Here is a 26566-nt window from a genome sequence, read left to right as displayed (position 1 = left end):
GTAGTTTATTGGATCTATTCACTGTTCAATGATCACTGATCACTGATTTGCCATTCGCCATATTAATGTAGAATTCTGGCATTGCCTATGCAGTCTATAGCTTATAAAGTTACGAAATTAAAAAATTTGTAAACAATAAGTGTTCAAGTGTGAGAGTAGAAATAAGTAGGAGCTACGAGTCAACTACATGAATGATATCATATGGCCAGCTTACCCCATTAGCAGCAATGTTTTCAGTCACTTTTTATCCCTTTGTCCACTTTGCCTCGTCACACACATACATAAGTATTTATCTACACACATACGCTCTCTCGTCCATTGAAATGGCCCTTCAGTAGCTGCAAAATAATATTGAAACTGTTAATGAAGTTAGCCCAGCTTGGACATGAATGTGGCCAGCGGCAATGGGCAGCATTGTTCAATGGACAGCATGAAAAACGAGCAACAAAGCGATACACATAGAGCTACAAACGACAGCCGATGCAGGATGCGTCTACAGCTGCAGATACAGATACAGATTTGCATCAACTTGAAAAATGCAACAGCAGCAACAGCAGCAGCAGCAACAGAAGCAAAACACAAACTCGATTTGTGCACGGTAATTAAAATTTAATCATTGGACATTAGTATTCACACATGTACACACCCACACCCACAGACACACACACAGACAGACCCAGACACACACACACTGAGTCAGACACTCCTTTAGTAAAGCATTCAGGTTGCTATGACTGATGCGTTTGGGGCAGCGATATCATTGCACAGCTTAGCCAAATGAATGGATGCCACGGCCCCTCCCTTAGCTGCCAGCTAAAGAGGCTGCCAGGTTTTTGCCATGGTTTTTGTGCACTTTTTGGGGTCGATCTAGTCAGTTATCTGAGTGGCATGTAAATGCGGCCCATTCCATGTTCGACATTCGCTTTTGCCGCCTGGCTAAACGCACATTTGTGGTTTTATTCCAGCATTTTCGCTTTCAACGCATTTGTGTTAATGACAAGCAATTAATTTGGGGTTTTTAATACAACATAGTGCCGCTAAAATAATCGCCTATAATAATAGCCGTTAGCGCAATCTATGGTAATACGCGCCAAACGACTAGCTTTGTCATTTGCGGAATTCAAATAAAAGATCATTTACATTAAAATTAATTGGAAAATTTCATTTGCAGTACTTGCAATTTGCTGGCTGTAAAATTGATTAATTTATGAATACTTAACAGGTTAAAGAGAGGTTTTACTGAAACTTGACAGCTGGCAGAAGATTCCATTTCATTTCACATAACAAACTCTAGAAAATCTAAAAAGTTTCTTAACTTCAAGCGGAAAATTAAGCTAAAGATGCCAAACTATTATGAATAAGAGAAGGAATGTCGTAGTCAGGCGCCATTGACTGCTCAATACTCGCCCACATATTACCAAATTTAAACATATTTTTCGAGTATTTATTTTTGTTTAAGTATATGATGATGGGCCTATCCTGCGAAGACTTATATAAATTGCAATTGGTAATATGTTATTGGGCAAAGTAGACGTCCCTTCCCATGAAGTAAATTTGTTGCTCAGTGGAATTTAGTAGCTTATACTACGTCTATATACTTTGCTAAATGCAGACATTTGTATACATTTGCTATTGTTAGTCTCTATGCTTGATCCCGATTTATCACATCGCCCAATTCATAAAATAAAAGTCCATAAATATTCTCAAATTCCAAAGTCGCATATACCCGTTTTCTCAGCCTGTACGAGCATAAAAACTTTATAAATTTGTAAAATAAACTTGAAATACCTTGATTATGCCCAACTAACTGTACTAAACATTGCTGCTGAATGTTTACAGCAAAGTTTGCAAAACTGAAAATAGTTTCCTTTTACTTTCACTACTTTTGTAGAAAACTTAGCTCTCTCTCATATAAAGTTCTTGTATAATTTCAAATGCTTGGCTAGGCAATGCAATGCAATGCAATGCCTTTCAACTTTTATTCAAGACTTCAGCTTAATGCTAAGCACTAGTTATATTGAATGAAATATTATTGAAGTCTGCAGTTCAAGTTTCATGGTAAACTTCGACGAAATTATTGCGAGGTAGGCACAGGTAATTAGACTCATGACGAACTTTGGTTTCACACACAAATGGGAATACACTAGTGCAGTCATAGTCGTGGTATCCATAGTTGCAACCAGCGAAATCCGCATATGCCACGCATTCCTGGTTGTCATTATCTGGCTGATTGGTGCACCACCTGACATAATTTGGATTTTTCCCATTTTTGGCCTGGACAAAGGTTCGATTTTTGCCCAACGTGTTAATACCAATCCAGATGGAATCGTTATAGTAGCTCTTTGAAATTATGCCCATATTCTTCAGGTATTCCGTTGTTAGACTTCGCTCCACATCATTTTCGAACGTCAAGAGGTTTGCATTGGTCGAGCGACATTTGCGGTCGGCATCAAACCAATTCACCTACATTCATCTCGTTAGTATACATACTTGAAAATAATTTGTATTAATTGCATTTATGTACCTTATCCAGATATACGCTTATGCATTTATCGCCGAGCCGCATGAAGTCCTTAGGACAATCATCTGCCCAAGTAAGCAGCAGCAACAAGAACAGATTGCAAATGCAGAGTACTTTGCGTGCAGAGATTGCCATGATTAATGCTTGATCGATGCTAGGCTTGGGCTTTTATACACAAATAAATATGCAGTCTTATCGCAGAATTTCCGAATAAATAATTCATATTCGATTATTGCTAAACAAAAATAATATCAATTGGGGGCGGCAACCGCATTGACAAATAATGAGAAATATTTAAATTCAATTATATGAGGGTTACTGACAGATACTACACATGTCATACTCTTTATAATAAAGTGAAATCTAAATTTTAATAAATTTGATTGAATGTATCTTAGAGCTTAATTTCAATCAAAGCTACTACCAAATGAACTGGGTTCAGCCTGCATTCAAGCCAATTTATAAGGCTCTCAGATATAGTGTAACTATTTGCAGTAATAAATTGGTTGAACCTAACAAGTATCTTCGTGTTTGCACTAAGTATTTGCAAATGTTGTGTTTGGACTAATATTTGTGTGTGCTTAGTTTGAACAGCACTTCGATTAGCTTTGGCTGCCATGTTTTACACAACATTAACTTGGCTTATTTATTAAACACGTGCGCCTCGGCTCTTCGACACAGCTGTGCGAATTGCGCACACACACACACACATATAATAGCTCGGACAGTCGTGTCTGTGTATTACTTGCCACATAAAAGCAGAAGCTCTACGTGTGCATACAAAATGGCGTCGAGGTCCTGGAGCCGATTGCTCCTTTTGGATGGGGCTGAATGGCTCGCCCAGCCCGGTTGTTTGTGGCCTCAATAAATCAACTGGAATTAAGTCATCAATAATGAAAAGACATAAACCAGGCAACTGAGTGCAACTTGGAACCAAATTGAACTCAGCCAATACACAAAAAATGCCCCTTTAAGTGCCATTGAGAGAGGCAAATTTTGTTGAAGGGTTCCGTGTGTTCTCCATAAAAGTAGTTGGCATACATCTACCGCCGATAGATATTGCAAGCGATAAGTGATGTATGACAGCAATATGCGAAGGCAACTGCATGTTTAAATTAGTTCATATCAATCTATTTTAGGTCGAAAATATATATAGGTAAATTAGCAAAAAGAAAAATATATAAATACTTTTATTTAATAATTTAAATAGTATATAAATGAAGCACTTATTAAATTTATTTAGAACATTTTTAAGTCTGTTAGTCAGCTTTGTCAATATTTTACAAAAACTCATTGTTTGTGTTCTTGTTCAGCTGCTTCCTTTCTATATTGAATAATTAAGCAATGCTTAACATTTTTCAGCCTGAAGGTCTGAAAGTATTTTCAACAATAATAACAATACTTTCTGGTTTTATTTAACAATAAATAGGTCTTTTTCAGGTCTTATTTAATGGTAAATAAGTTGAACAATATTTTTTTCTTACAAGATAATGTATTACTTAACTTAAAATCGTATCTTTGCAAAGATATTTAAAGATTATTTAGTTTCTCTTGCCACTTGGGAAACTTCAAAATATATAAATTAATTATTACATTAATTTTACATTGCGGATATGCATTCCTCTGTTGATAGGGGCTAAATAATATATTTTTTATTTGTATATTTAAAAAATTAAGGCGTATTTTGTACTTTTCCACGAATTTGTTCGCTATCAATTGTTGGTCGTAACATATGCTTAGCGGTAGTATAATAATACTTTGTTTATTTAAATAAACAGTTGAATAAGAGTTTTGTTTTTTGCTGCTTATTATGGAAGCCGGATTGACAACAATAGACGGCAATCAAGTGAGGCTGGAATTAATTGTTCAACCCGATTGCGAAATATGCAAATGATGATGGAAATGTGAGTACCTTAATTAATTGTAAGCCTGTGCGAAACATGATTCTTCAATTGTTCGGCTCAATTGATACAGGGTTTTTTATATCTCTCTCAGTTTATAATTTTTTGAATCTGCAAAGAAGAAAAACAAAAATCATTCTGTAGAGTCGAGAGATGAACGCAATTGCTTAGCTGCTTGCTAAGTCATCACGTCTCAGATTTGCAGCTCCCATTTAATGTTTCGCTTTTAAAAAGCAACTCACATCGCATCTGATAAAACCAAAATTCTCACCACAAATATAATTAAAAGTGTTATTACACTCGGTTACTTATTATTATTCTTGTGCCTTGCGTGCGGAACATTATGGGTTTTTAATGAGAACGCCGTCTGAACAACTGAATAATTCCAGCCAGCTGTGATTTCTGATTGACGCAATCTCTCTTTGCAGTCCAACAGCGATAATGACTCATCATTGTGGATGTAAACTGTCTCGAGTTTCGACTTTGATCAAGATAAATTAAAGAAAAAATTCAAATACCCTTGAGGCGCAATGATTAGGTAAGCTATGCGAATATTTAGCAAATAGCCAGATTTATATAGTAGCTATATCATCAACCCTACTTTATATTTGATCATTTGATCATAACTTTCGCAAACGTCTTGCAAGTTTATAAACAGTGTATCTGCTAGTCGCTCATACTCAGCCATTAACATTCTAACTTGATTCGTTCTATGCTCTGTCTCTGCCTCTGTTTCTGTCTCTGTCTCTGTCTCTCGCTGAAAGACAAATTCATAAATATTTTAATTAAAATCGAGTGATTGTCGGGAACATTGTTCTAAGTAAAAAGTTTTTTTTCTTCAAAAGTTGCAACTTCGCTGGCATTAACGGGTCGGCGAGTAGCAGGATAACAACCAGGATGAATACCAGGACGTGAACAACGTCATCAGAAACGCATAACATTCAAAAAAGCATCGAAAGCCGGAGAGCTGCAAAAGTTTTTTGGCGCAAGTTCAGCGAAAGTTTTGCAGCATTGTGAAAAGCTGCAAAAGAGAAATTTAACTAATTCCATTATGCATACAAGAAGCCCAAGAAGAAGCAGCTGAAAAAAAAAATAGAATTTTGCAAATGTTAAACAAAAATGTGAAAACTTTGCCCTCGTTGAGAGAATTTTGTGCTTAAGTCTTTAAGTTTGCATCGCAATGTTGCGCCCTGTGTTTATTTAAAATGCGACAGGACAACAACTCGTGCCCAGCGTTAAGTCTCTAGCTAATGCCCATTAGTCGCGCCGTCAATATTTGTGACCGCTGTTTACCATCAGCTCAAGCGATGAGTGTCAAATGTGGGCATTTACAGAGTCGAGTGCCATGTAAAAGCCTGCCACAGGCTTATCAGTCAAGTAGCGCTTGGAGGTGCTGCGTATCAGCTTAAGTTTGATTTGTTAACAGAACAGAACTAAGAGACAGTCAGATCAGCTTTAATATTAAGTTCTTAGCAGATTCGCTCTTGTCCATTATATCTTTTCACTGTTAAATGGCTTAAGGTTATTATAGTATAATATAATGATATTTGAAAGTATCTTTATAAGTTTGTTTGGCTCTCTTCGAATGCTATTAAAATAGATCGTAAGTTGAAATGGAGCTTAAGCATTAACATTTCTTTAACAACCCCAGATATACGCTTAACAGATTCGTTAACATAAAATATATATATTCCATGTTAACTAACAGTGCCTCTAATGCTATTGAAATATTTTAAATATATGGCCAAGCTTTCGTTCAACTAAGGCCAACCCTAACATTTCAATAACATATCTAAACTATGTTAACTGAATCTGCTTTATAATTAACAGTATTTGGAGGAAGTTATACAACTTTTAGTTATACATTAATTGTATGTCACCGTAATCACATATTTAAGCAATTCTAAATTTTACTATGTTCAATTATTTACTTTTCTATATATGTAATAACTTTCTAAACTTCAACTTGTCATTCGCCTCAGTCGATGACATTTATTGTTGACTGTAGATATTTATTTGCGACAGTTAAACAAGCTGTGCACAAGCGAACCCCAATTTCCAGCCGAATTTCGTATGATTTGTACCTGGCGCATGTTAAACAGGGTAAAAAAGAAATCCTATTGCTAACCGAAATGAAATCATTAAGCGGCGTTTACTGTCAACAAATGGCACGCAAACATTTCGAAAGCAATCACATCAAACCATAGGAAATAATAAAAAGTCATATAGGCGGAAAACCAACTCCCCCACAGCCGCCTCCAGACCAATCCTATCAAAAGAAAAAAAAACCCACAACAAGTAGTCGACTTGCCGTGCAATTGAGTTGAAAGACAAACAAAGCGTGAGCTTTGCATGCCTACCTCTAGCCGAAGGCCTGGCCGGGAAGATGGAGGGGATTGTTGTCTTTGTCTGTTGCTGCGGGGTTGCTGTGTGGCCACAATAAACGACTCATTCTGCGCTTTCGTTCACTCGCTCAGTCAGTTCGTCAATTACATTGATTCCGTGCATTTGGCGCTGGCGCTGGCTCTTTATTTGCATTTTTGCCAGTCAAGTTTTTCATTGTATACCCTGTAGGGGGCACGAGGAGTAGACGTGAATTGGTATTTTTATATTTTTGATTTATCTGAGTTACTCTGACTATAGACATAGCCATGCATGTCAAGATTTTGATTGACTTATATATTATATATGATAAATATTTGTTTTTGTTTGCACAAAGAGTCAATAATAATTCGATTCTGAATTTATTTTTGCTAATTATTTCTTGCAATAAATATTTGTATATGAAGTTAAATCTTTTGGGTTTCTAACTAAAAAAAATTTAGAATATGCACAGAGAATAAAAAGAAAGACACTAATAAAACCAAATTTATATATAACAATAAATTAATTTGAAATAAACTTTCTATAAAAAAAAAAACAACAAAAGAGTTAAATACTGAAATATGGAATAAAAGTCTATGGAATTGAATCAACATTTCATCGCACCTCTCTTACTTGTCTGAAGACTCTGCCATAGAGGAAGACTTACAAGAGTTAAACCCCAGCTTGTCTTACATCTTATCATACAATGCTTTATTTCAAGTCGCAAAATAGAAAATAAAAACTAGAAAAAAATTAACAAATGTAAATTATAACTGACATTTCATTTAATAAAAAAAAAAAAATAATTCGGTCACATTCATATATTTTTTTTAACAATTTTTAATGGAGCTAAATAAAGCCATCTATAAGATTTAAGAAATCAATGAAACTAGAGTTTCATAATTGTGTTTTCTGACCAGATTTAATTGATACTCTCCTCGTTTCTTTAGTCAAATTGTACTCGACTTTATGCAGGGTATTCAGCGATTAAGCATCGTCAGCCATTGTCTGCTGACTTGTTATTTTTGTCACTCGCGCTGCGGAAACGGAAACGTCGCTAGCGCCATCGCCAGGGCCATTGTCAGCGGTGACAACTCTGACAGTTGGAGCAGCTTGGCACATTTTGATTTCTCTGTCTGTCTCTTATTTAATAACACAAAGTGTTCTCGCTTTTTGCTACTTCTCATTTCTTTTGCTATCACTTGATACTCGCTTTTGACTACCTTTTATTATTTTTCGACTGTCTTTTGCGACAACAACAACAACAACAGCACTGATTGACTTTGCCTGTGCACAATTTTCATTATTATTATTTTTTTATTATTTCATGTGGTTTGAGCTGCTGTTTTTGTTTCCTTTCTGTTTCCTTCTCTCAACTTGTTTACTTCTATTTTATTTACTCTGGCGAAATGTTTTTCCTATCACAATTCTTGTTGCTATTGTAGTCGTCTCACCTTTGTGCAGCTATTGACATTACGCTTGGGCGTCAATCAAATGCCAAACAACAACAATACGAAAAAATACAGATTTTGTGCGATTTTTACGTTTTTTTTTGTCTCTCATGTTTTTTGAGGCGTTAAAATTGTCATTAGTGTGGGCAGTAAACAGAAATCGATAAATAATGTTATGTATTTTGGTTTTTTTTATTTATATATGGAGATAATTAGTTGCATATGAGAATGTAAAGGTTGTTGAGTCTTTATGGCAGAACTTTTTAAAACAAACTCTTGAGGTATTCAAAAAGGACTTTTTTTACACATTACTTATGTCCTAACCTAATCATGGCACAAAACTTGTGTTCTGAATATATTGAAACGAGTTTTTAGAGGCAAGCATTACATCAGCATCAGCAGTTTGAGAACACCCATTCACAGCGTTCTTGCATTAATTTTACTTTTAAAAAATATACTTTGATAAAGTAATAAAAAGCAAGGGTTCCCAATTGAATTCAAATTAAATAAAGCTTAAAGGCGATAGATTAAATAATGCCGCAGCTCACATAATGTAGACGGAAACGTTTTACATTTAAGCCCTGGTCGTTGAGCCTATCGTACACGGAGTTATAGCCGCACTCCATGCAATACTCATAATAAAGAGAATGGTCTGCAGAAATATGAAAACCAACACAAACATGAAGCACTCGGAGGCAGTTGCCAATTGCAATTGCATATTTACTTATCGCCAGGGAGATAACAATTGACTGAGCGCAACAAAAAAATGAAAAAAATCCCAGTGAACTTTATTAAAATTATGAAAAACCAAAAAAGTAAAGAAAAAGCTGCTGCGCGCCAAAAGCAAACGCCAAATTAAATGGAATATAAAAGAGGGAGCAAGGTAAAAGAGGCAGCAGAGCTGACTGTAGCAACAAAGGACACGCATTGCACGATGCTGCACAAAAGGGTCCTTGCGGCGGCATATGCCGGACAGCAGCAAGGGGCAGGGGTAGGAGTGGGCGTGGGTGAGGCAGGCGCTGCCTCCTGTACTGAATACTGAATATAAAAGTGCAGTCGATTAACGGAAGCAACGAGTGCGAGTCCTTGCGCCGCATCTGCGCCCGACTCGCTGACTGGCGAGTGGGCGTGTCCTGTCTGGCGGCATATGCATTTTTATTAAATTTAATAAAGCTGCAATTAAACAATTTACTTTTGTTGCATTTGTCGCGCCACCAAACGAAATCTGAAATAAATTTCATTGTGGTGCCAGCCACACGAGAAGTGCACAAAAAAAGCACATGAATATTATAGTGAAGGAAAGGTCACGACTGAGCGATGCTCTGTTTTTTCAATAACTTATCTATAGCTTTTGGAGATAAAAGTCTTATACACATATGGCTTCAATCACTTTTGCTTATAAATATCTTTTGAAAACTTAACTTAGGTCTTTTACTCTATATACTTCTTTTGATGTCGGCGCAGTGAGTGTATGAAAATGTTAATTGACGAAGTGCTGGTCAGAAGTGTGGGGCTGTAGAACGCATTCGAGTGGAACAAAAAGAGTTGTCAGCAGCGGGTAAAACACAGAAACAGAATCGCAAATTAAATAATTACACTGTACAACAGGTATTTAGAATAGGAGATTTTTAGGGGGAATAAGTTGACAAACTTAAAAAAATAATAAATTGGCGTAATGAATTTTGAGACAATTTATCATCAGAGTTAAATATGAAATCAAATTGACTTAGTTGTATTTTAGTTTGATTAACTTTATATAAAATTATATAAAATGTTGCTTACATATTAAGTATAAATATAGCTCAGCTTTGGCTTAGACTCAGACCATACTTGATTCAGTTTCTTGACTGAGAAGTGACTTGGAACTTGAGTTCATTTAAATATAATAATCTGAAACTAAAGTCAATGAGGTATTCAGAGATTTAGGGCCTACTCTAATATTTGAAGTAGATTCCAAAGCTCTGAATACCACTTCAACTACTCCTAACATGAGGCGATCAGGAGAAAAATACTAGAGTCTTAGCACTTCAAGCCAGACGAGGCTAACGAGGCTGTGAGCTAGGGCAAAGCACAATAGGCATTTAGCATAAGAACAATTTAGCATCAAGTACAGGGTATCTGGGAATTTAAAAGCATTTAAAATCCAATTTCTCAAAATAGCCCGAATTTGTGTCGCTTTTGTAGGCCTGTGTGTGTGTGAGGCTTGGTGAAGCGCAAAGATTATCAACTAGTGGGCAATTAGGCAAAGCGTTTGACAAAGGTCGAGTGGAGCAACAACGAGCCCCAGTCTGGTCTAGTACAATGTGTGAATTTGGCAGGTTTACCGTTTGCAGCATCATTGGGACCGTGTTCATTGTCATTGGCCTGAGCTGGGCTCAGGTGGAGGAGCGCAAAAGGTGGACAACGGTGGGTGGGGGGCACTGGGATTACTTGAGCCTAGACTGAGTGCTGTCTATCTAATGCTTGCAGCTTGACTGGCTGCAACATTTGAACTATAGCCACGAGCTGCACAATGTGACCAGCAGCGATGGCTACCAGCTGCAGCTGCAGCGATTGCCGCGCATTGGGGCACGACCTGTGCTGCTAGTGCATGGATTGTTGGGCTCCTCGCTCGGCTGGCTGTGCCTGGGGCCGTCCAAGAGTTTGGGTAAGCAGCGCAACTCATTGTATTCCCATTTATGTCAATGTATTTGTGTGTGTGTCTGGCGCAGCCTTTCAACTGCATCAGCGCAACTACGACGTGTGGCTGGCAAATCTGCGCGGCGCGTCGCCGTATGGCAGACATCACATCGAACTGACCGATGTCATGGCCGATTTCTGGCGATATAGCTTTCATGAGCACGGCGCATACGATTTGCCAGCCATAATTGACCACATTGTGGAGGTTACGCAGCGCGAGGCAGCTGAACAGCAAAACGAAACACAGCCGTATCAAGTGCTCCTAATTGGACATTCACAGGTGAGTATGCTTCCCAGGTGAGTATGGCCAGCAGCGAAACGATGTTGATTCATGTTTACTTCAGGCTTTCAATGCATTTCTCGTGCTCTGCGCTCTCCATCCGCGCTTTAATCAGCATATCCAGCTAATGCAGGGGCTGGCGCCTTTGGCCCGGCTGCATCGACAGGTGCATTTTGATGCCGCACAGGTGCGAAGCATAATGAAGTTTGTCAAGGTAATTACCATTTTAGCAAAGTGGCGACCAATTGCAGAGAATTGAGAAGGCAGGCTTTTCGCTGGAAGCGATGCCAAAAGCAAAGACTCTGGCATAGCAGTTGAAGTGGTTAAAGTTTAGATAGAACTCATTTGAAATAGATATTTCCATTCATATTGCTGGCCAAAGCTTAGGCCTAACCATAAGCTCGAAAGCTTAAGCCAAGTTCAAACCGGAAACCAGCTAGAAAACATCTTCCATGCCAGCGTAGTAGAACGAATCTCTTAACTCCTTAGGATAAAAATTAGGCCCATAGAACCTAGATAATTTTTAGAATCTATGCTGCAGGCTTATGGTTCCGCTTTGCCCTGACCTTAGTTCTTTCTAAAACATCTTCCAGAAAACAAGAGCTAAGACTTCAACTTTACCAATACATTTTATTGCTTGGGCTTATTGTAGTAGTTGGCTTTGACGAAGGGCATTCGCGTTACTTCCGCCTCGTAGAATTTGTCGCGCACCTTCAGCTGCAGCTTTGTGCCTGGCTTCTTCAGTTGTTCTGCCACATAGCCCATGGCAATGTTGCGTCCAGTGCTGGGGCTGGGGCAGCCGCTGGTCACCTGACCCACCTGCTGGCCATCGCTGAAGATGGCAACGCCTGCGCGTGCTGGCGGCGCTTTGGCGCCCAGCATTTGTAGTCCAATGCGACGTCGTTGCACGCCCTCTTTCAGCTGCTGTAGAATTGGTTGGGCGCCAGGGAAGTCGGCTGCGGTGCGTCGTCGCTTGGCCACCAGCCAGGCGAGCGCTGCCTCCACGGGCGTGATCTGTGCATCGATGTCGCTGCCGTAGAGGCACAGACCGGCCTCCAGGCGTAGTGAATCTCGAGCGCCCAGGCCAGCTAACTTCAGCTCTCCAGCTGCTAGCAGCGCTTCAGTCAGTGACTCCACCTGCGAAGAGGGCACCGAAATCTCGACACCATCCTCGCCCGTGTAGCCGCAACGTGTAATGCGTACATTGCTTATGCCAGCCAGCTCAAAGACTGCGGACCGCATGAAGTAGAGCTGTTCCAGAGCCTTTGGCTGGGGCAGCAGCTTTGCTAGCTCCAGCGCTACCTGCGGTCCCTGAACCGCTATTAGGGATTGGTCTGCGGGACTTAAGAACTCAATGGAGACATCCTTGCCTTGCGATTTGAAGCGGGACTGCCAAAGGTATTATTTATATAAATGTTATAGCAGTGGGAAAGTTGGTGCTCACCACAGCTGAGTTCATGATTTGCATGTCTTGTTGCTTCATTGCCGCATTGGAGACCACATAGAGTTCCTGTTCGCTGACTTTGTTCACAATCAGATCATCGAGAATGCCGCCTTGCTCGTTGGTAAAAACAGTCAGACTGCCGCTGCCTTGGGGCATGTCCAGTATGTCAGCTGTGCACACGGTCTCCAGACAGGCAGCTGCATCCTTGCCACGGACGTAGGTCTGCAGCATGTGCGACACGTCAAAGATGGAGCCCACGCGGCGTGTGTACAGATGTGAGGCAATGATGCTCTGGTCAGAGTACTGCACGGGCAGCGCATAGCCACCGAAGTTGACAATTTTGCCGCCTTTACGCACATGGAAATCGTAGAGTGCTGTGCGCTCGCCCGCTGAACTGGAGGAGGCGTGGCGTTGCTTTTGCCAGCCAAAAGGCAATACCTTATGCGTGTGCAGTTGCCTGCCTAGCTTGAACATGTTTGCAAGACTAAAGATCGGGCAAATGGACCACTTCGTGCATGCTTATTAATTGATAAGCCACTTGACATCGCCTGACATCATGGAGAGCCCAGTGGGCAGACCTAGAGACAGCAGAATAATAATATGTAGACGGTGAGCTCTAATCGCGTTGAGGTTCACAAATAGCTGATAACCCCCCACAGAGAGAGAGAGAGAGAGCGAGAAGAGAGAGAGAGAGAGAGCGACCGATCGTGTAGAGTTTAAGTGTGATAATCAGCTGTGATCAGTCAAGAGCTAAGAGCTAAAGTGGAAGTTGAAGAGAGCAAAGATTGAGGCATATTTTACCTAAGAGTGGTTCCAAGAAAATTTTACTCAGTTTTCTTGTAAGTGAATCGAGTAGTGGATTAATCCATTAACATTCCTATTTATAGTCTGTTCACAGTAGTTTAGATAGTTCTCTAAAAATCTATAAAAATTAAGATAACATGTTTGAGTCGTGCAACAAATAATCAAAAAATAACCATGATCACATCTACAAATTCCTTACAACATTCTTAACCTATTTCATTTCATGCAGCAACGTGAAAAGGCCAAGAAACTTGAGTTATTTCAACCTGGCGAACTACGCAAATTATGCAGCAAAAAGCGTGAGCTTTGTGAATATTATACCAAAATCTTAGCTGGCAGCGCGCAAAGCAATAAGAAGGTATAACACATGAAAATATATAGATAACATATATATATTTAATCAAAATTTCAATTCCAGCTACTCGACATCTTTGGCTATGAGCATCTGCTGCAAGGCGGCTCGGCGCGAGAGCTGCGTCACTTGCAACAGATTTGGAAATCGGGTGATTTTATATCCTACGACTTTGGACCCATTGACAACATGCAGATCTATCATAGTATCGAGGCGATTAGTTATAACCTCAGCCAGATCAGTGTGCCCATCATATTGTACTTTGGGGAGACGGATGCCATTGCCACGCCCGAGGGCGTGCACGGCATCTATGCCCGGATGCTGAGCTCGGTGCGTAGTGTTCGACGCATTGCCTCCTCAAAGTTCAATCATTTTGATTTCTTGGTCTCGAGCGATGTGAAGACTCTGGTCAATGATAAGCTGATCGAGTTGATGGAAAAGTTTTTCGAAGGCAAATTACCGTACATAATCGAATGAGGGAGGTGGCGGTGCTAAGTAATTGGGTTCCCCGAGCTGTCATCAAAGGCGCCCATTGAGGCTCATTAAAAGCGCGAGCCAAAGCGAAATGTGTTTTATTTGCTCTGGCAACGAGCCAAACTGCCAAGCGGCCAAGCGGCCAAATGGCCAAATGGCAATTATGTAATCGGTTCGCTGTTGGCCAAGCCATAAAAAATCAAATAAAAAACTGAATACTAAGCCAACAACAACAACAAAATGTGACAAATTGCCGTCTGGGCCCAACACTTTTACTTTCTTTTGATTGCCCACTCAAAAGGCAAACGGACAAAAATGTTTTCTGTTTCTTCTGTTAGCTTTGTGTGCTTTTTTTTTAGCAGCCGCTTAAGTATTTGACCCACAATAGGCCACGCGGAGCAACAGCAACAATAGCAACTAAGCCAAAAAAAGGTTATTAAACCAATTCGCTTGATATTTGGCCAAAAGCACCAGCAGCCAAAGAGGCAAAAATATTAACTAAGCACATACTCTAACTACTTGAGCTATTCATAATCATTCAAATCAAAGAAAATTTTGGAAATAAAAATGTAATACAAAATAAAATTGTTAAATAACAAAAATACATCAAAATTTAGTTTCCGTAATTCAAACAAATAAAGCTAATTTTTAGAATTAAATAAAACTATAAAACTAATTTTTTATTTTTCAGCTTTTATTATTTTACAATTTGATTTTATATGTTATATTCTATTCAAATTTTTTTATATGAATAAATTTATTATTTTGAGTTTTTTAACAATTTTTTTAAATATTATAATTAAAATTAGTATTTTTTAAATAAATATAATCTTTGTTAAAATATCATTAGTTAATTTCATTTAATTTAATACATATATTTAAATTATTTATAATTATATTATAAATATTTATTTATTTTAAACACTAAACTACTATATTTTTAATATTTGTTTAATATGTTAAGCGTCAGAAAGAGAGTTTAAAGAGCGAGTTACCTACTTTTCATAACCAGCTTGCCTCTGCCTTAGATTTTAATAAAGGTAAGTGATCAACAATATTTTGATTCTTTCATTATAAAAAACCCATTTTTACATAATTTATAAATATTAACAAGTTGAAAATAAATAAAAAATGTAGAATATTGCCTTTTTGATGTATAAGCCAAATAAAAATAATTGCTTTTGAAACTTGGTTTATTTATTTATTTTTTGACACTTAACTCTAATACCTTACACCTTTTTCTACTTAAAAAATATGTACATTAGTTAATTGAAAAAAAAAAAGAAATCTATGACATTTTTATTTTATGATTTTTTTCTATTTTGTTTTAAATTTATTTGAGATTTTTTATTTAGTTTTATGTTGTATTTTTAAATAGAGATATATTATTGCTTTAATATTTGTTGGAGATTTTTTATTAAGTTTTATTTTTTATTTTATTATAATTTAGCCTTTTGTCTAAACTTTTTTTAGTTTAAAAATTTTTTACAATTATTGTGTATTCACCTCGTTACTTGCTTTTTTTGTAGGTGGAATTCAAATGGAAAAGTTTTTCTTTGATTTTGTAAGTTGACATATTTTCGGCTTGCTATTACCAAACCCCAAAGGTAATCAGTTCATTTTGGCCTACATGAAAGCTGGCACAGTTTCAAAATATAAAGCACACCCAGCGAAGCTTTACTGTAGTTGCATTTTGATTGTAATTCTTTATTGATAATAACACTCAGCGCATCTCAATTTGTTTTTCGGTTTACCTTCTCTCGTCGTCTCTCACACCTTAATTAGCTGTCAAAAAGCATATCATATAAAAGTTGTTACAACGAGAGAGAGATTCAGATAGCAGCAGATACTCCGTAGTTTAGTTGCTTTATGTATATGTGGGGTAGTTGCAATGTAAGTCTATATATGCAACTGTTAATATATATATTTTTTTAATTTATTGTAATCTTCGATTAATATTCATATGAACTCTTATTTATTCTAACCTTTATTTTAATTATATATATATATAAATTACTCTCTAGTATTGTATGAGTATAACTCACACATATGCAAATATTCTTAATGAAATTTGTGGTGATATATATATAATTATATTAAATCGATAATTATATTAATTATATGTTTCTCATTAACCATTTAGCCTTCATTCGGAATGAATTTTGAGTCAACTTGAGTCGACACCAAATTACAGGGTATATTGGAAATCAAAAAGGTAAAAGAAGCAAAATCAAAAACACGTCATAACGCATTTTGTTATTATAATTGTTGTTGTTGTTGTCAATGGGTTCATTGTTGCTGTTGCTGTTGGCGATCGAAAGTTTTTCGGCATTCTTTGTAAACGCGCGGAAGTTCGAAACGCGTCGCCGGATTTTTGGTTTCAGTTTCAGTTGGGGCCGCGACGTGCAGCGCTCAAGTTGACCAACAAGTAAAGAGCCCAAGCAAACAAAACGCACAACAGAAATTACGAAACTAAAAGGTCCAATTTCTCTTTATGCTGATCGATTCAATTGGAGTGAAGGTTCCATTCATCCATCATAATGCAACGTCGCTTGCTGCTGGCGCTCGGCTTGTGTCTGCTCATTGGAAGAGCGCAGGCGCAGCTCATTGGCGGCGAGGAGGATGAGGAGGAGGAGGAAGAGGAGGAGGAGGAGGAGGAAAGTATCGAGGATGAGACGCCCGAAGAGAAATTGCAGCGCAAAAACATCAAGCAGGACTCGAACCTAACAGTGGTACGAAGATTAATGACCCAAGGCAAGTTGCCCATCAACTGCAACAATTTACACATTTCATCAACAGGATAAATTAATTGCCAAGTACGGTTACCAGGCGGAAGTGCATTATGTGACCACAGAGGATGGCTACATTCTAACAATGCATCGCATACGCAATTCGGGCGCCCAGCCCTTTCTACTACAGCATGGGCTCGTTGACAGCTCGGCGGGCTTCGTGGTCATGGGCCCCAACGTGAGTCTGGGTGAGTGTCGCCGATATGATTAATGAGTGATGACCAAGTGATTACCAGCTCTTCGCTCCAGGCTACTTGCTGGCCGACCACAACTATGACGTTTGGCTGGGCAATGCGCGTGGCAATCGCTACTCGAGAAACCACACCACACTCGATCCGGATGCCTCCAAGTTCTGGGACTTCAGTTGGCATGAAATTGGCATGTACGATCTGCCGGCAATGATCGATCATGTGCTTAAAGTGACCGGCTATAAGAAAGTGCAATACGCTGGACATTCCCAGGGCTGCACGGCCTTCTTTGTCATGTGCTCCATGCGACCGGCGTACAACGATAAGGTCGTCTCCATGCAGGCCATGGCTCCGGCTGTCTATGCCAAAGAAACAGAAGATCATCCCTATATACGTGCCATCAGCTTGTATTTCAATGTGAGTTTGTGGGTAGACGTTAAGCGATTGAAGAGAGGGCTAAGAAGCGAGCTTAACTGAAAGCCTTAACTCATTCTTATGGGGACCATGTTAGGATGTAGGACTTAAAGAGTTGATAGATGAAAGATTTAATTTGCCCAAATGGACGATAAATAATGTATAAATTTGATATGAATTAGTAGCTTAAAGTTTATTGAAAGACTAAAACTAAAACTGTATGAGAGAGTCTTGTGATCCGTCCGATGGATCCCAACTTGCTTTCCTTTTGATTTATATTTTCTGTATTTATATTCCTTTATTTTTCTTACTCTCCTTATTCTAGACCCTTGTGGGCAGCTCCATAACAGAAATGTTCAATGGTGAATTTCGGTTTCTCTGTCGCATGACCGAAGAAACGGAAAGACTTTGCATTGAAGCTGTCTTTGGCATTGTGGGGCGCAATTGGAACGAGTTCAACAGGGTAAGTTGTAGTTGTTATTTGCCCAATTTCCTTGCACTTCAAGTCTCTTCTTGCCTTAGAAAATGTTTCCCGTTGTTTTGGGCCACTATCCAGCAGGCGTGGCCGCCAAGCAGGTCAAGCACTTTATACAAATCATCAAGAGTGGCAGATTCGCGCCCTACAGCTATAGTTCCAACAAGAACATGGCATTGTATAGAGAGCATGTGCCGCCACGCTACAATCTGAGCCTGGTGACGGTGCCGACTTTTGTTTATTATTCATCCAACGATTTGCTGTGTCATCCGCACGACGTGGAGTCCATGTGTGAGGACCTGGGCAATGTGACTGGCAAGTATTTGGTGCCCCTAAAGGAGTTCAACCACATGGACTTCCTCTGGGCAGTCGACGTACGAAAGCTGCTCTATAGCCGCATGCTGCAAGTGCTGGGCAAGCAGTCGCCGGCGAAGGATGTGGAGGGCGAGGTCAAGGGTCTGAGGATACGAGGTCGTGCAATTGGCCTACATGCGAACTGATATCATTTCGCCTAGCATAATATTTAATATTTATTTATTTATTTTGCCTTTGTTGTGCAGCTTTAAATATGGAAAGATATTTGCATAAAACTGTGCGTCTTTAAATATGCAGCAGCTCCGGCTCGACCGGAAACGGAAGTCAAAAGTTGTTTCTTTCAGCTGACAATGACTTGGCCCACAAACTGTAGCAGATTTCATCCAACCAACAGCAGCAGCAGCAGCAGCAGCAGCCGTGGCTACAACAAGTACATGCATTTCTAAGCAGATTTCCTTGAGGAAATTTTCTATTTTCTTATGCACATGCCATTTTCTCAACAGCTGCTGTTGCGGTTCGCTCTTGTTGTTGTTGTTGTTGTTTTGTGAGTGACTTCTCAGAGCTGCTTATGCTTTCAGGCCAACCAACTCTTGACATTTGCATTTCAGTTTACCCGGCCATCCAAAATAAGTGAAAAGCTGTGTTCAAGGCGTGAAAACTGCATTTTCTTCAACACTGAAACGAACTTTGCTCCAGGAATTCAGTTGTGCAGGAACAAAATAAAAGTTCTTGGTGGTTATATAGATATATATATAACTCAGAGTATATTTGAGCTGAATTCATAAAGGCTGCTTGGATGACTTTCTATCAGTGAGAATCTAACAGAGAAAACCCGGGAAATGCCCACTCGTAGTAATAGTATGAAAAACCAATCAAAAATCCATTTATTTACTTGATTAAAATAGTAAGCCTCACAGCTTCACAATCTCTTCTAATCGACAGTCTGAATACACCTTGGGGTCACTTACTGTCATAATCAGCCAGCTTTTAGGTAGTGTGAAATTAAAATTCTAATCTCGTATGGCTTCAGCGCTGCTATTTCCGATCTTAATGACGTCGAAAGCTTGATTTATGTAAACCTTTTATACTATGAGAAAATCGAATAAAACAATATTCAAGATGCAACGAATTACGAATGCTCTGAGCGTAGCACAAATTAAATTAAATGTGACAAAAGAATATTCCAAATTGATGTGGGGAATTTCTGAATTTGATTTTGATGTTCGTATTTTCCAGAGTAGTCATAGGGCTATGCGGGATATAAATGATTATCACGTTTGAGATTGTAGTTAGTTGTATATATAGATGATTATGATGTTTGGGATTGTTGCATATAGAGAGAGATATATGGCATAATATATCAAGTGGAAAGTGATTGCCTCTCGACTGAGAGATACTTGGATATAAATAGCTAGATCGATACATGGATCGATAGATGGGCTGTTAGATTATAGTATAATATGATATACAGTATAATATGCAAGGTGGAAACGGCGTATCTCCAGATGGAGAGTTATTCTGAAATATATATAGACATATAGATATTGATATAGATGGATAGATTTTCAGATTATATATATGATATATCAATCATTTTTTTCGCTTAGCTCATCTAAACATATATTTAACCTATTAAAATTTCCTTGTAGTAGACCAGAGTAGAGATTATAGCTCGAAACAAACTTAAAATATATAATCTATATTCTACATAGTCTATATATTATAATTCTCAATCTCATCAAAACTCATTTATTAGCTAGAAATTCGATTAGTTAATTCGATTCTCGCTTATCTTAAGTTTATTTAAAGATCTGCTCGATCTGTTATTTGAGTACGATGATTACGCTATACTTCGAGAGAATCGTAGACAATGTAGAATTTATTATATAAATGATAATAAATGTCTTATTATTGTTTGTGGCTCGATATTCTTGATCATATTATTGATGCTGCGGTTGTTGTTGCCTCTAGTTGCCTCTCTCTCTCTCTCTCTCTCTCACTCTCTCTGAATGGGTTAATTATCAAAGTTTTGCTCCGTCTGACCCGGCATCGATCCCGGTTTTCAGAACGTGACTAGAGTTTTGCATTTGCTTTTTGTTTTGATTATATTTTACTTTATTTTTCCGTTTTGGTTTTGTTTTTGTTTGCTTTTTATTTGTTTATTTTTTGTTTTTAGTTTTGGGTTTTTTGCCTTTTGTTTTAAATTATTTTTTCGCAGTGCTTCGGCGTTCTTATAAAAGCTGAGCGTTCTCTAGGAGCCGAAGTCAGTTGGTGTTTGTCAGAAGCTCCAATGAGATTGTTTATTGTGCTCAGTGTTTGCGTTGCGTTGGCCTCCGCTGGCTATGGAGGCGGCGGTGGTGGTGCCTCGTCGACGGCATCCGCGTCGGCTAGTTCCAGCGCCAGTGCTGGCGGCAAATTTGGTGGTGGTGGCGGCGGTGGCTTAGGCGGAGGCTTGGGCTTAGGTGGCGGCCTTGGATTAGGACTAGGCGGCGATCTGGGTCTTGGCGGTGGCAAGCACGGTGGTGGCGGTGGAGGTCTCGGACTAGGTCTGGGAGGTGGACACGGTGGAGGAGCTGGAGGTGGTCCATTTGGAGGTGGCGGCGGCGGCTTTGGAGGCGCTGGCGGTGGCTCCTCTTCCTCAGCTGGTTCCAGTGCAACTGCTGGTGGACACGGAGGTGGTGGCAGCTATGGTGGACCTGGATTTGGTGCCGGTGGCGGAGGTGGCGGACTGGGAGGTGGCCATGGAGGTAGTGGCGGATTTGGAGGCCACGGTGGTGGCGGCATTGGAGGTGGCGGCATTGGAGGTGGCCATGGAGGCGGTGGCCTTGGAGGCGGTGGTTTCGGCAGTGGTGGTCACGGAGGCAGTGGTTTCGGTGGTGGCGGCCATGGAGGCGGTGGTTTTGCCGGTGGCTCAGCAGGTGGATCAGCAGGCGGTGGATTCGCCGGTGGATCAGCAGGTGGATCAGCAGGTGGTGGACATGGCGGTGGCGGCTTCGGAGGCGGACTAGCAGGAGGTGGTCATGGAGGTGGTGGTGGCCTTGGAGGCGGTGGAGGCCTTGGCATCGGCGGCGGCCTTGGAGGTGGTGGTTACGCGGGCGGATCGGCAGGTGGCGGCCATGGAGGCAGTGGTGGCTTTGGAGGCGGTGGTCATGGAGCTGGTGGATCTGGCTTCGGAGGTGGACCTGGGCTTGGTGGTGGCATTGGAGGCGGTAGTGCAGGTGCGTCAGCTGGATCCAGCGCCAGTTCAGGTGGCATTGGCGGCGGCCATGGCGGCGGCGGCGGCATTGGTGGACCATTCATTGGCGGCGGTCTTGGAGCAGGCGGTGGTGTTGGGCTAGGCGGCGGCAAGCATGGCGGCGGCGGCTACGGCGGCGGCGGCTACGGAGGTGGCGGCTACGGAGGTGGCGGCAAGCATGGCGGCGGCGGTGGATACGGTGGCGGCGGCAAATCTGGTGCCAGCTCCTCTGCATCGGCCTCAGCCTCATCCTCTGCAGGCGGCTATGGTCGTTAGTTTAGTTAATTTAAGTTCTCCATTTGCCAACCAACTACAAAACGAAAGAGTATTTCAAAGTCAATAAGAGACCTCAAATCAATTTTTATAATAAAACGATTTTTATAACAAACAAATGTGGTTTTTTATTGCGTCGTCTATATAGGCCAATAATTGCCAGAGTGAGAGGCTGAGCTTATAAATCGACTGTAAGCATCAAGTATAATGATATGTGATATGGAATAAACTTTGCTATTCGTATATCTAAAAAAAGTTACGAATTGAATTACTTTTCTCTACCTATGTAGAATTTTGAATCCCAATACCTTTACCTATATTATACATCAGATTCCACTTTTCAATAGTTAATCAATAAGTTAATTAGAAAATATTTACAGGGTACAACATATAAGCAATGTTTATATATATATATATCTTTGTCTAGTATTTACACTTAGGTCATACCCAACAATACCTCAATTAACTGCCGCTTAGAGGCAATTGTGTTAATTATTAAACCCGTTTTATGCAATTTGGCTGAATCGTATTATTAAATCACAATTGTGGAGAGAACATCGCAGTTACTTAGTTTGCCATACGACACTTGCTCCGGTAATTTCATTAGCGAAATAGTCTAAATATTCAGTCGTAAACTTATGCCAGGTGGCAGTATACAAAACTTATCCCTATAATAATATTTCATAAGTTTGCCAAAAGTGAAAAGTTTCCATTACAGTTGGAAAGTCACGTGTTGTCCTTGAGGAGAACCGAGTGCTTATGCAGAGGGCTTTGCATATGTAGCTGGATGCAGGCAAAGTTATAGGGGTTATATATGCACTGAGAAAAAACAAACAGTCCTTCACTTGAATGATGAATTGCTATATATAAATTATTATAAAACAATATGCCTCAGTTAATTTCTGTAAAATGCTCAACTTTGCTTTCTAAGATTGCACATCGATAATCTTTCAGCTGATATACAATATATTTCTTTCAGTGCATAACTCTTAGTTTGTCGTAATTTCGTTGGCTGTAATTTAAGCTAGAAAACTTTAGCCTAAATTAATGGGCCTATTAGAGAGCTGCGCGCGTAGTTTAAAGAACTGAAGACATTGATAACATAGTGAGGCATATAAATCGTGGATGCGATTGCAGTCTGTGGCATTTAGCAAGCATTTATCATTAGGAGCCAAAGTTAGAGAGCAGAAGGGGGCAATTTTACTGTTGCAAATTGTTGCGCACAATGCGGCGTCGGCAGCTTCCAGCAACAAATTGAAATCTTAAGCAAACTTTGTGCAGCCTCAAAGTGCAGTTTTATTGCTGCCCGCCAGTCCAGACGGCAGCGCATCCCATTTACAAAGAGACAGAGAGAGAGAGAGAGAGAGAATTGGCTAGGAGCAGCTGTTAGGTCGGACAACGTCTGCTGCGAACAGCCATTGGCAATAAACTCAGACCAATTTGCACAAGGACAATGAACCCCTGTGGTGCACTTTACAGCGTAAAGCGGAAGTGCACGCGGTGTCGATGGGGCAGTAGCAGGAAGACAACAGCAGGAGCTGAACATGAGCTCACCCTGGGCTAGGCCAACAACTCCTGTTGTTCCTGTTGCTGGCGGCTTGCCACACTGTCGACTGCTGCTGCTGCTACCGCTTTGTGTTGCCAGTTGATGCTGCTGCAGTTGCTGCTGCTGCTGTTGCCATTTCCATTCGCATGATGGCAACAATTGCCGTTAGAGTTTGCCTCGAATTGTCGAATTGACAATATTGCGTTCCTTTGTTTGCCGCAATTTATGTTAGGTAATAAAATAAATGTAAATACATGTGCGAAATACTTCCTATCGTTCGAAGTTTTTTCATAATCCACAAGTTCGCACATTTGAAACTTTGCTGTCTAACGTGGGTCAGAGTATGAATTGGCTTTTTGATTCAATTGCTTGAAGAATGGCCAAACAACTGTGACACTATTTGTAAAGGTGAATATGAAAATTATTTAGTCTCAGATTTATTCTAATAAAAAATAAATCTTTGTTATTGATGAGACAGATGCATAGACTTTTTAGAGCATGTAACTTATTAAATTAATTTTGAAAATAAAAAAGTATTTATTCTTGTGCTGAAAAGTAGGCTAGTCTGAATTTTTTAATGGAAGCATAACTTTCTCTCTCCCTCTCTATTTCTATTTATCTCTCCCTCTATATTAATATCTTTCTCTTGTTAGTGTTATAAAATCATTTTAGAGGCTTTTCTTATAATTAAATAATTATTTTAAGAACTTTACACAAACAGAAAATTTCTAATTAAAAATATTTGTTGTTTTTATTATTTATTTAATATAAAGATTTGTTTTTAAAAGAACTCTTATCTATAAAAATATATAAATATATCAATAAATATTTTATTGATTTTATATAATTATTAAAATATTAAATAATTTTATTGATATTTATTTATAGTCTAGTATTATTATTAAAAATTACTTAAATAAATAATCAAAGTATATATAATTATGTAATATTAATATTTTTCCAACAGCTTCACAGTTTAATGAATTACATTTCCATGTCAAGTATCCCGTTCTTGTAATTCCAAAAACAAATTCGAATTGGAATTCATTTGTGAAACTCTTGCACAATTATTTTTGGCCTCGCCTGAAGGTATGCAATTGTTTTTGGCCTTCAGTATACATGTGTAGGATTTTAATTAAAATTAAATAATTCAAAATGTATCGCATAACGCGTTTGTCGTTTGATGTCGCTTTGGTCATTAACCGAAAGGCCGCATAATTGAAAAGTTCGCCAACTAGGCGAGCAATCCAGTTTGGCAGCCGAAGAGGGAGAGAGATTCTCGCAAATGGCCAATAACAATAAAAACAATAAATACAGCAAATGCATTTTGGCCCTTAACATTGGCATCTAGTGCACATTTTTGCCATTTGCCATGGCAATGCACGGATTTGTGGATATTTTTGGATTTTTGGCCTCCGTGGTTCAGTTTGCATAATTAATGTAAATTTAGCTAGTTCGGCTGCCTGGCGGTTGCCTTGACGGCTAATGCGATAAAATTACAACGATAAATTATTTGAATTTGATTGTTTTTAATAAGCAAATATTTTCAATTAAATGCAGTTCATTATGATGGCGCCTATACAAGCTATAAATTAAGTCTCACAGTGCTATAAATTGTATATTTATTAATTATTTGTAGAGCATTTTATTTGAACTCTCCACTTGAAATATTTTTCATATTTCGAATTTTGGTTTTCAAAACAAATGTAATTTGGGATGATTTATGCTAGAATACAAATATACACATTTTATAGCAAAAGCAAATTAAACCGAACTGAAATTTTGGAAACGAAGCAACTTTACTTAGACAACATAAAAAATAAATATTATTAAATATTAACACTAAATTCATTAAAAACTATAAGTTCAACGAGGAATTCGAATAGAATTCTGAAATAACTCTCATTTAAGAAACAAGCCTACTAGCTTACTAATGCTACCAACATATGTATTTCTCTCATAACCTGTCCCATAAACATAATAAATTATTATTTATTTACGCAATATTTTTAGGAGCTTAGATTAATGATTAATGGCAATAGCTAACAAAATTTGATGCCATTTATTAGAATAAGGTTTAACACTTTTAAAACTAACAAATGTGCTCGATGCTAAACTATCAAGAAGATATTTTCTCGATATTCTACTCGAAAGCTGCCGACGCAAAAGCTTTTATTTTCAAAAACTTAGGGTATATAAAAGCTGTCTACTACGATTAGCATTCTTAATTTAAAAAACTAATAGCTTTTGGCCACGTATTTCCTTCTATTTCCATCTCCCTCTCTTATTTTATCTTATTCCAATGATACACAGATTTTTTCAGAATGAGTTGCTAAATCTTGTTCGCCTGTGTAAATTAGTTTTTTGTTTTTATTGCGCTTTAACATGTCTAAATTGGCTGAAATTGAGACTAAAGTCACAAAGACATAACACGCTAAAACCAAAAATAAAAAAATATATATAAAACAAATATAACCAACACGAAATATGAAACAAATCACAAAAGTTAAATATAAAATGATTAAAAAGATTTAAAAATAGACAAACATAATATTCACTTAATTAATTATGCGTAATCTTTTTAGTTGAGTTTTTACGAGCAACGTAATTTGATTCACGTAATTAGCAATCTGTTAAATTAATTGTAAAAATATGTACAATTCAAACATATTTATGTTTAGTTTTTCAATATACGATAAATCATACGGGCAGCCAATAAGTCAACAAAACACACAAGAAAAAATGTAAAAAGTCTGCTACACGCTTATATAAATATTAACAAAGCTGAAAAAGAGCAAAAAACGGACAGCATTAATTTGCAAAAATAAATAGTAAAAAAAAAATAATAAAAATAATAGAAAAAGAAGCAGAAAAAATAGATTGAAAAACCGGTTTGACATTTTGTGTGAGACTTTTATGTGGGGCTTCGACATAAGTTTTTTGTTTGGGCGCCGGCTTGCATAAATAAACAAGTCGAGATGTGACAAATCTGAAAGCAGAGAAAAGAAATTGGCTAAAGCTTTGATTACATTTTGGGTTAAAGCTGTTTGAATAAACATTT

At 38.6% G+C, this 26566-nt stretch overlaps 5 protein-coding genes across 5 annotated transcripts; 3 read left to right on the top strand and 2 right to left on the bottom strand.

Moving 5' to 3' along the window:
* Positions 1-1941: 1941 nt before the first annotated feature.
* Positions 1942-2646, bottom strand: LOC111601858 (C-type lectin BML-1). The gene is made up of 2 exons (XM_023318699.2): positions 2525-2646; positions 1942-2463 (listed from the first exon to the last, which is right to left on the bottom strand). Exons 1-2 carry the CDS (start codon positions 2564-2566, stop codon positions 2047-2049), a joined length of 459 nt encoding a protein of 152 aa, XP_023174467.2. The 5' UTR covers positions 2567-2646; the 3' UTR covers positions 1942-2046.
* A 7892-nt stretch (positions 2647-10538) lies between these two features.
* Positions 10539-14488, top strand: LOC111602240 (lipase 1). Its single transcript, XM_023319233.2, has 6 exons — positions 10539-10643; positions 10707-10884; positions 10949-11196; positions 11261-11410; positions 13674-13802; positions 13863-14488. Exons 1-6 carry the CDS (start codon positions 10539-10541, stop codon positions 14271-14273), a joined length of 1221 nt encoding a protein of 406 aa, XP_023175001.2. The 3' UTR covers positions 14274-14488.
* LOC111600943 (aminomethyltransferase, mitochondrial) lies at positions 11827-13154 on the bottom strand. Its single transcript, XM_023317317.2, has 2 exons — positions 12641-13154; positions 11827-12585 (listed from the first exon to the last, which is right to left on the bottom strand). Exons 1-2 carry the CDS (start codon positions 13112-13114, stop codon positions 11827-11829), a joined length of 1233 nt encoding a protein of 410 aa, XP_023173085.2. The 5' UTR covers positions 13115-13154.
* LOC111602249 (lipase 1) lies at positions 14362-18636 on the top strand. Its single transcript, XM_023319244.2, has 6 exons — positions 14362-14435; positions 16792-17002; positions 17070-17247; positions 17309-17664; positions 17987-18124; positions 18184-18636. Exons 1-6 carry the CDS (start codon positions 14362-14364, stop codon positions 18634-18636), a joined length of 1410 nt encoding a protein of 469 aa, XP_023175012.2.
* A 2088-nt stretch (positions 18637-20724) lies between these two features.
* LOC111600818 (glycine-rich cell wall structural protein) lies at positions 20725-22078 on the top strand. The gene has a single exon (XM_023317123.2). It carries the CDS (start codon positions 20742-20744, stop codon positions 21960-21962), a length of 1221 nt encoding a protein of 406 aa, XP_023172891.2. The 5' UTR covers positions 20725-20741; the 3' UTR covers positions 21963-22078.
* The last annotated feature ends 4488 nt before the right edge of the window (positions 22079-26566 follow it).

Source organism: Drosophila hydei, unplaced genomic scaffold (assembly GCF_003285905.1).
Source record: "Drosophila hydei strain 15085-1641.00,03,60 unplaced genomic scaffold, DhydRS2 tig00008114-arrow-pilon, whole genome shotgun sequence".
Lineage (NCBI taxonomy): Eukaryota > Metazoa > Arthropoda > Insecta > Diptera > Drosophilidae > Drosophila > Drosophila hydei.
Note: the sequence above shows the minus strand (reverse complement) of the source record. Positions and strands in the feature narration are given on the sequence as shown.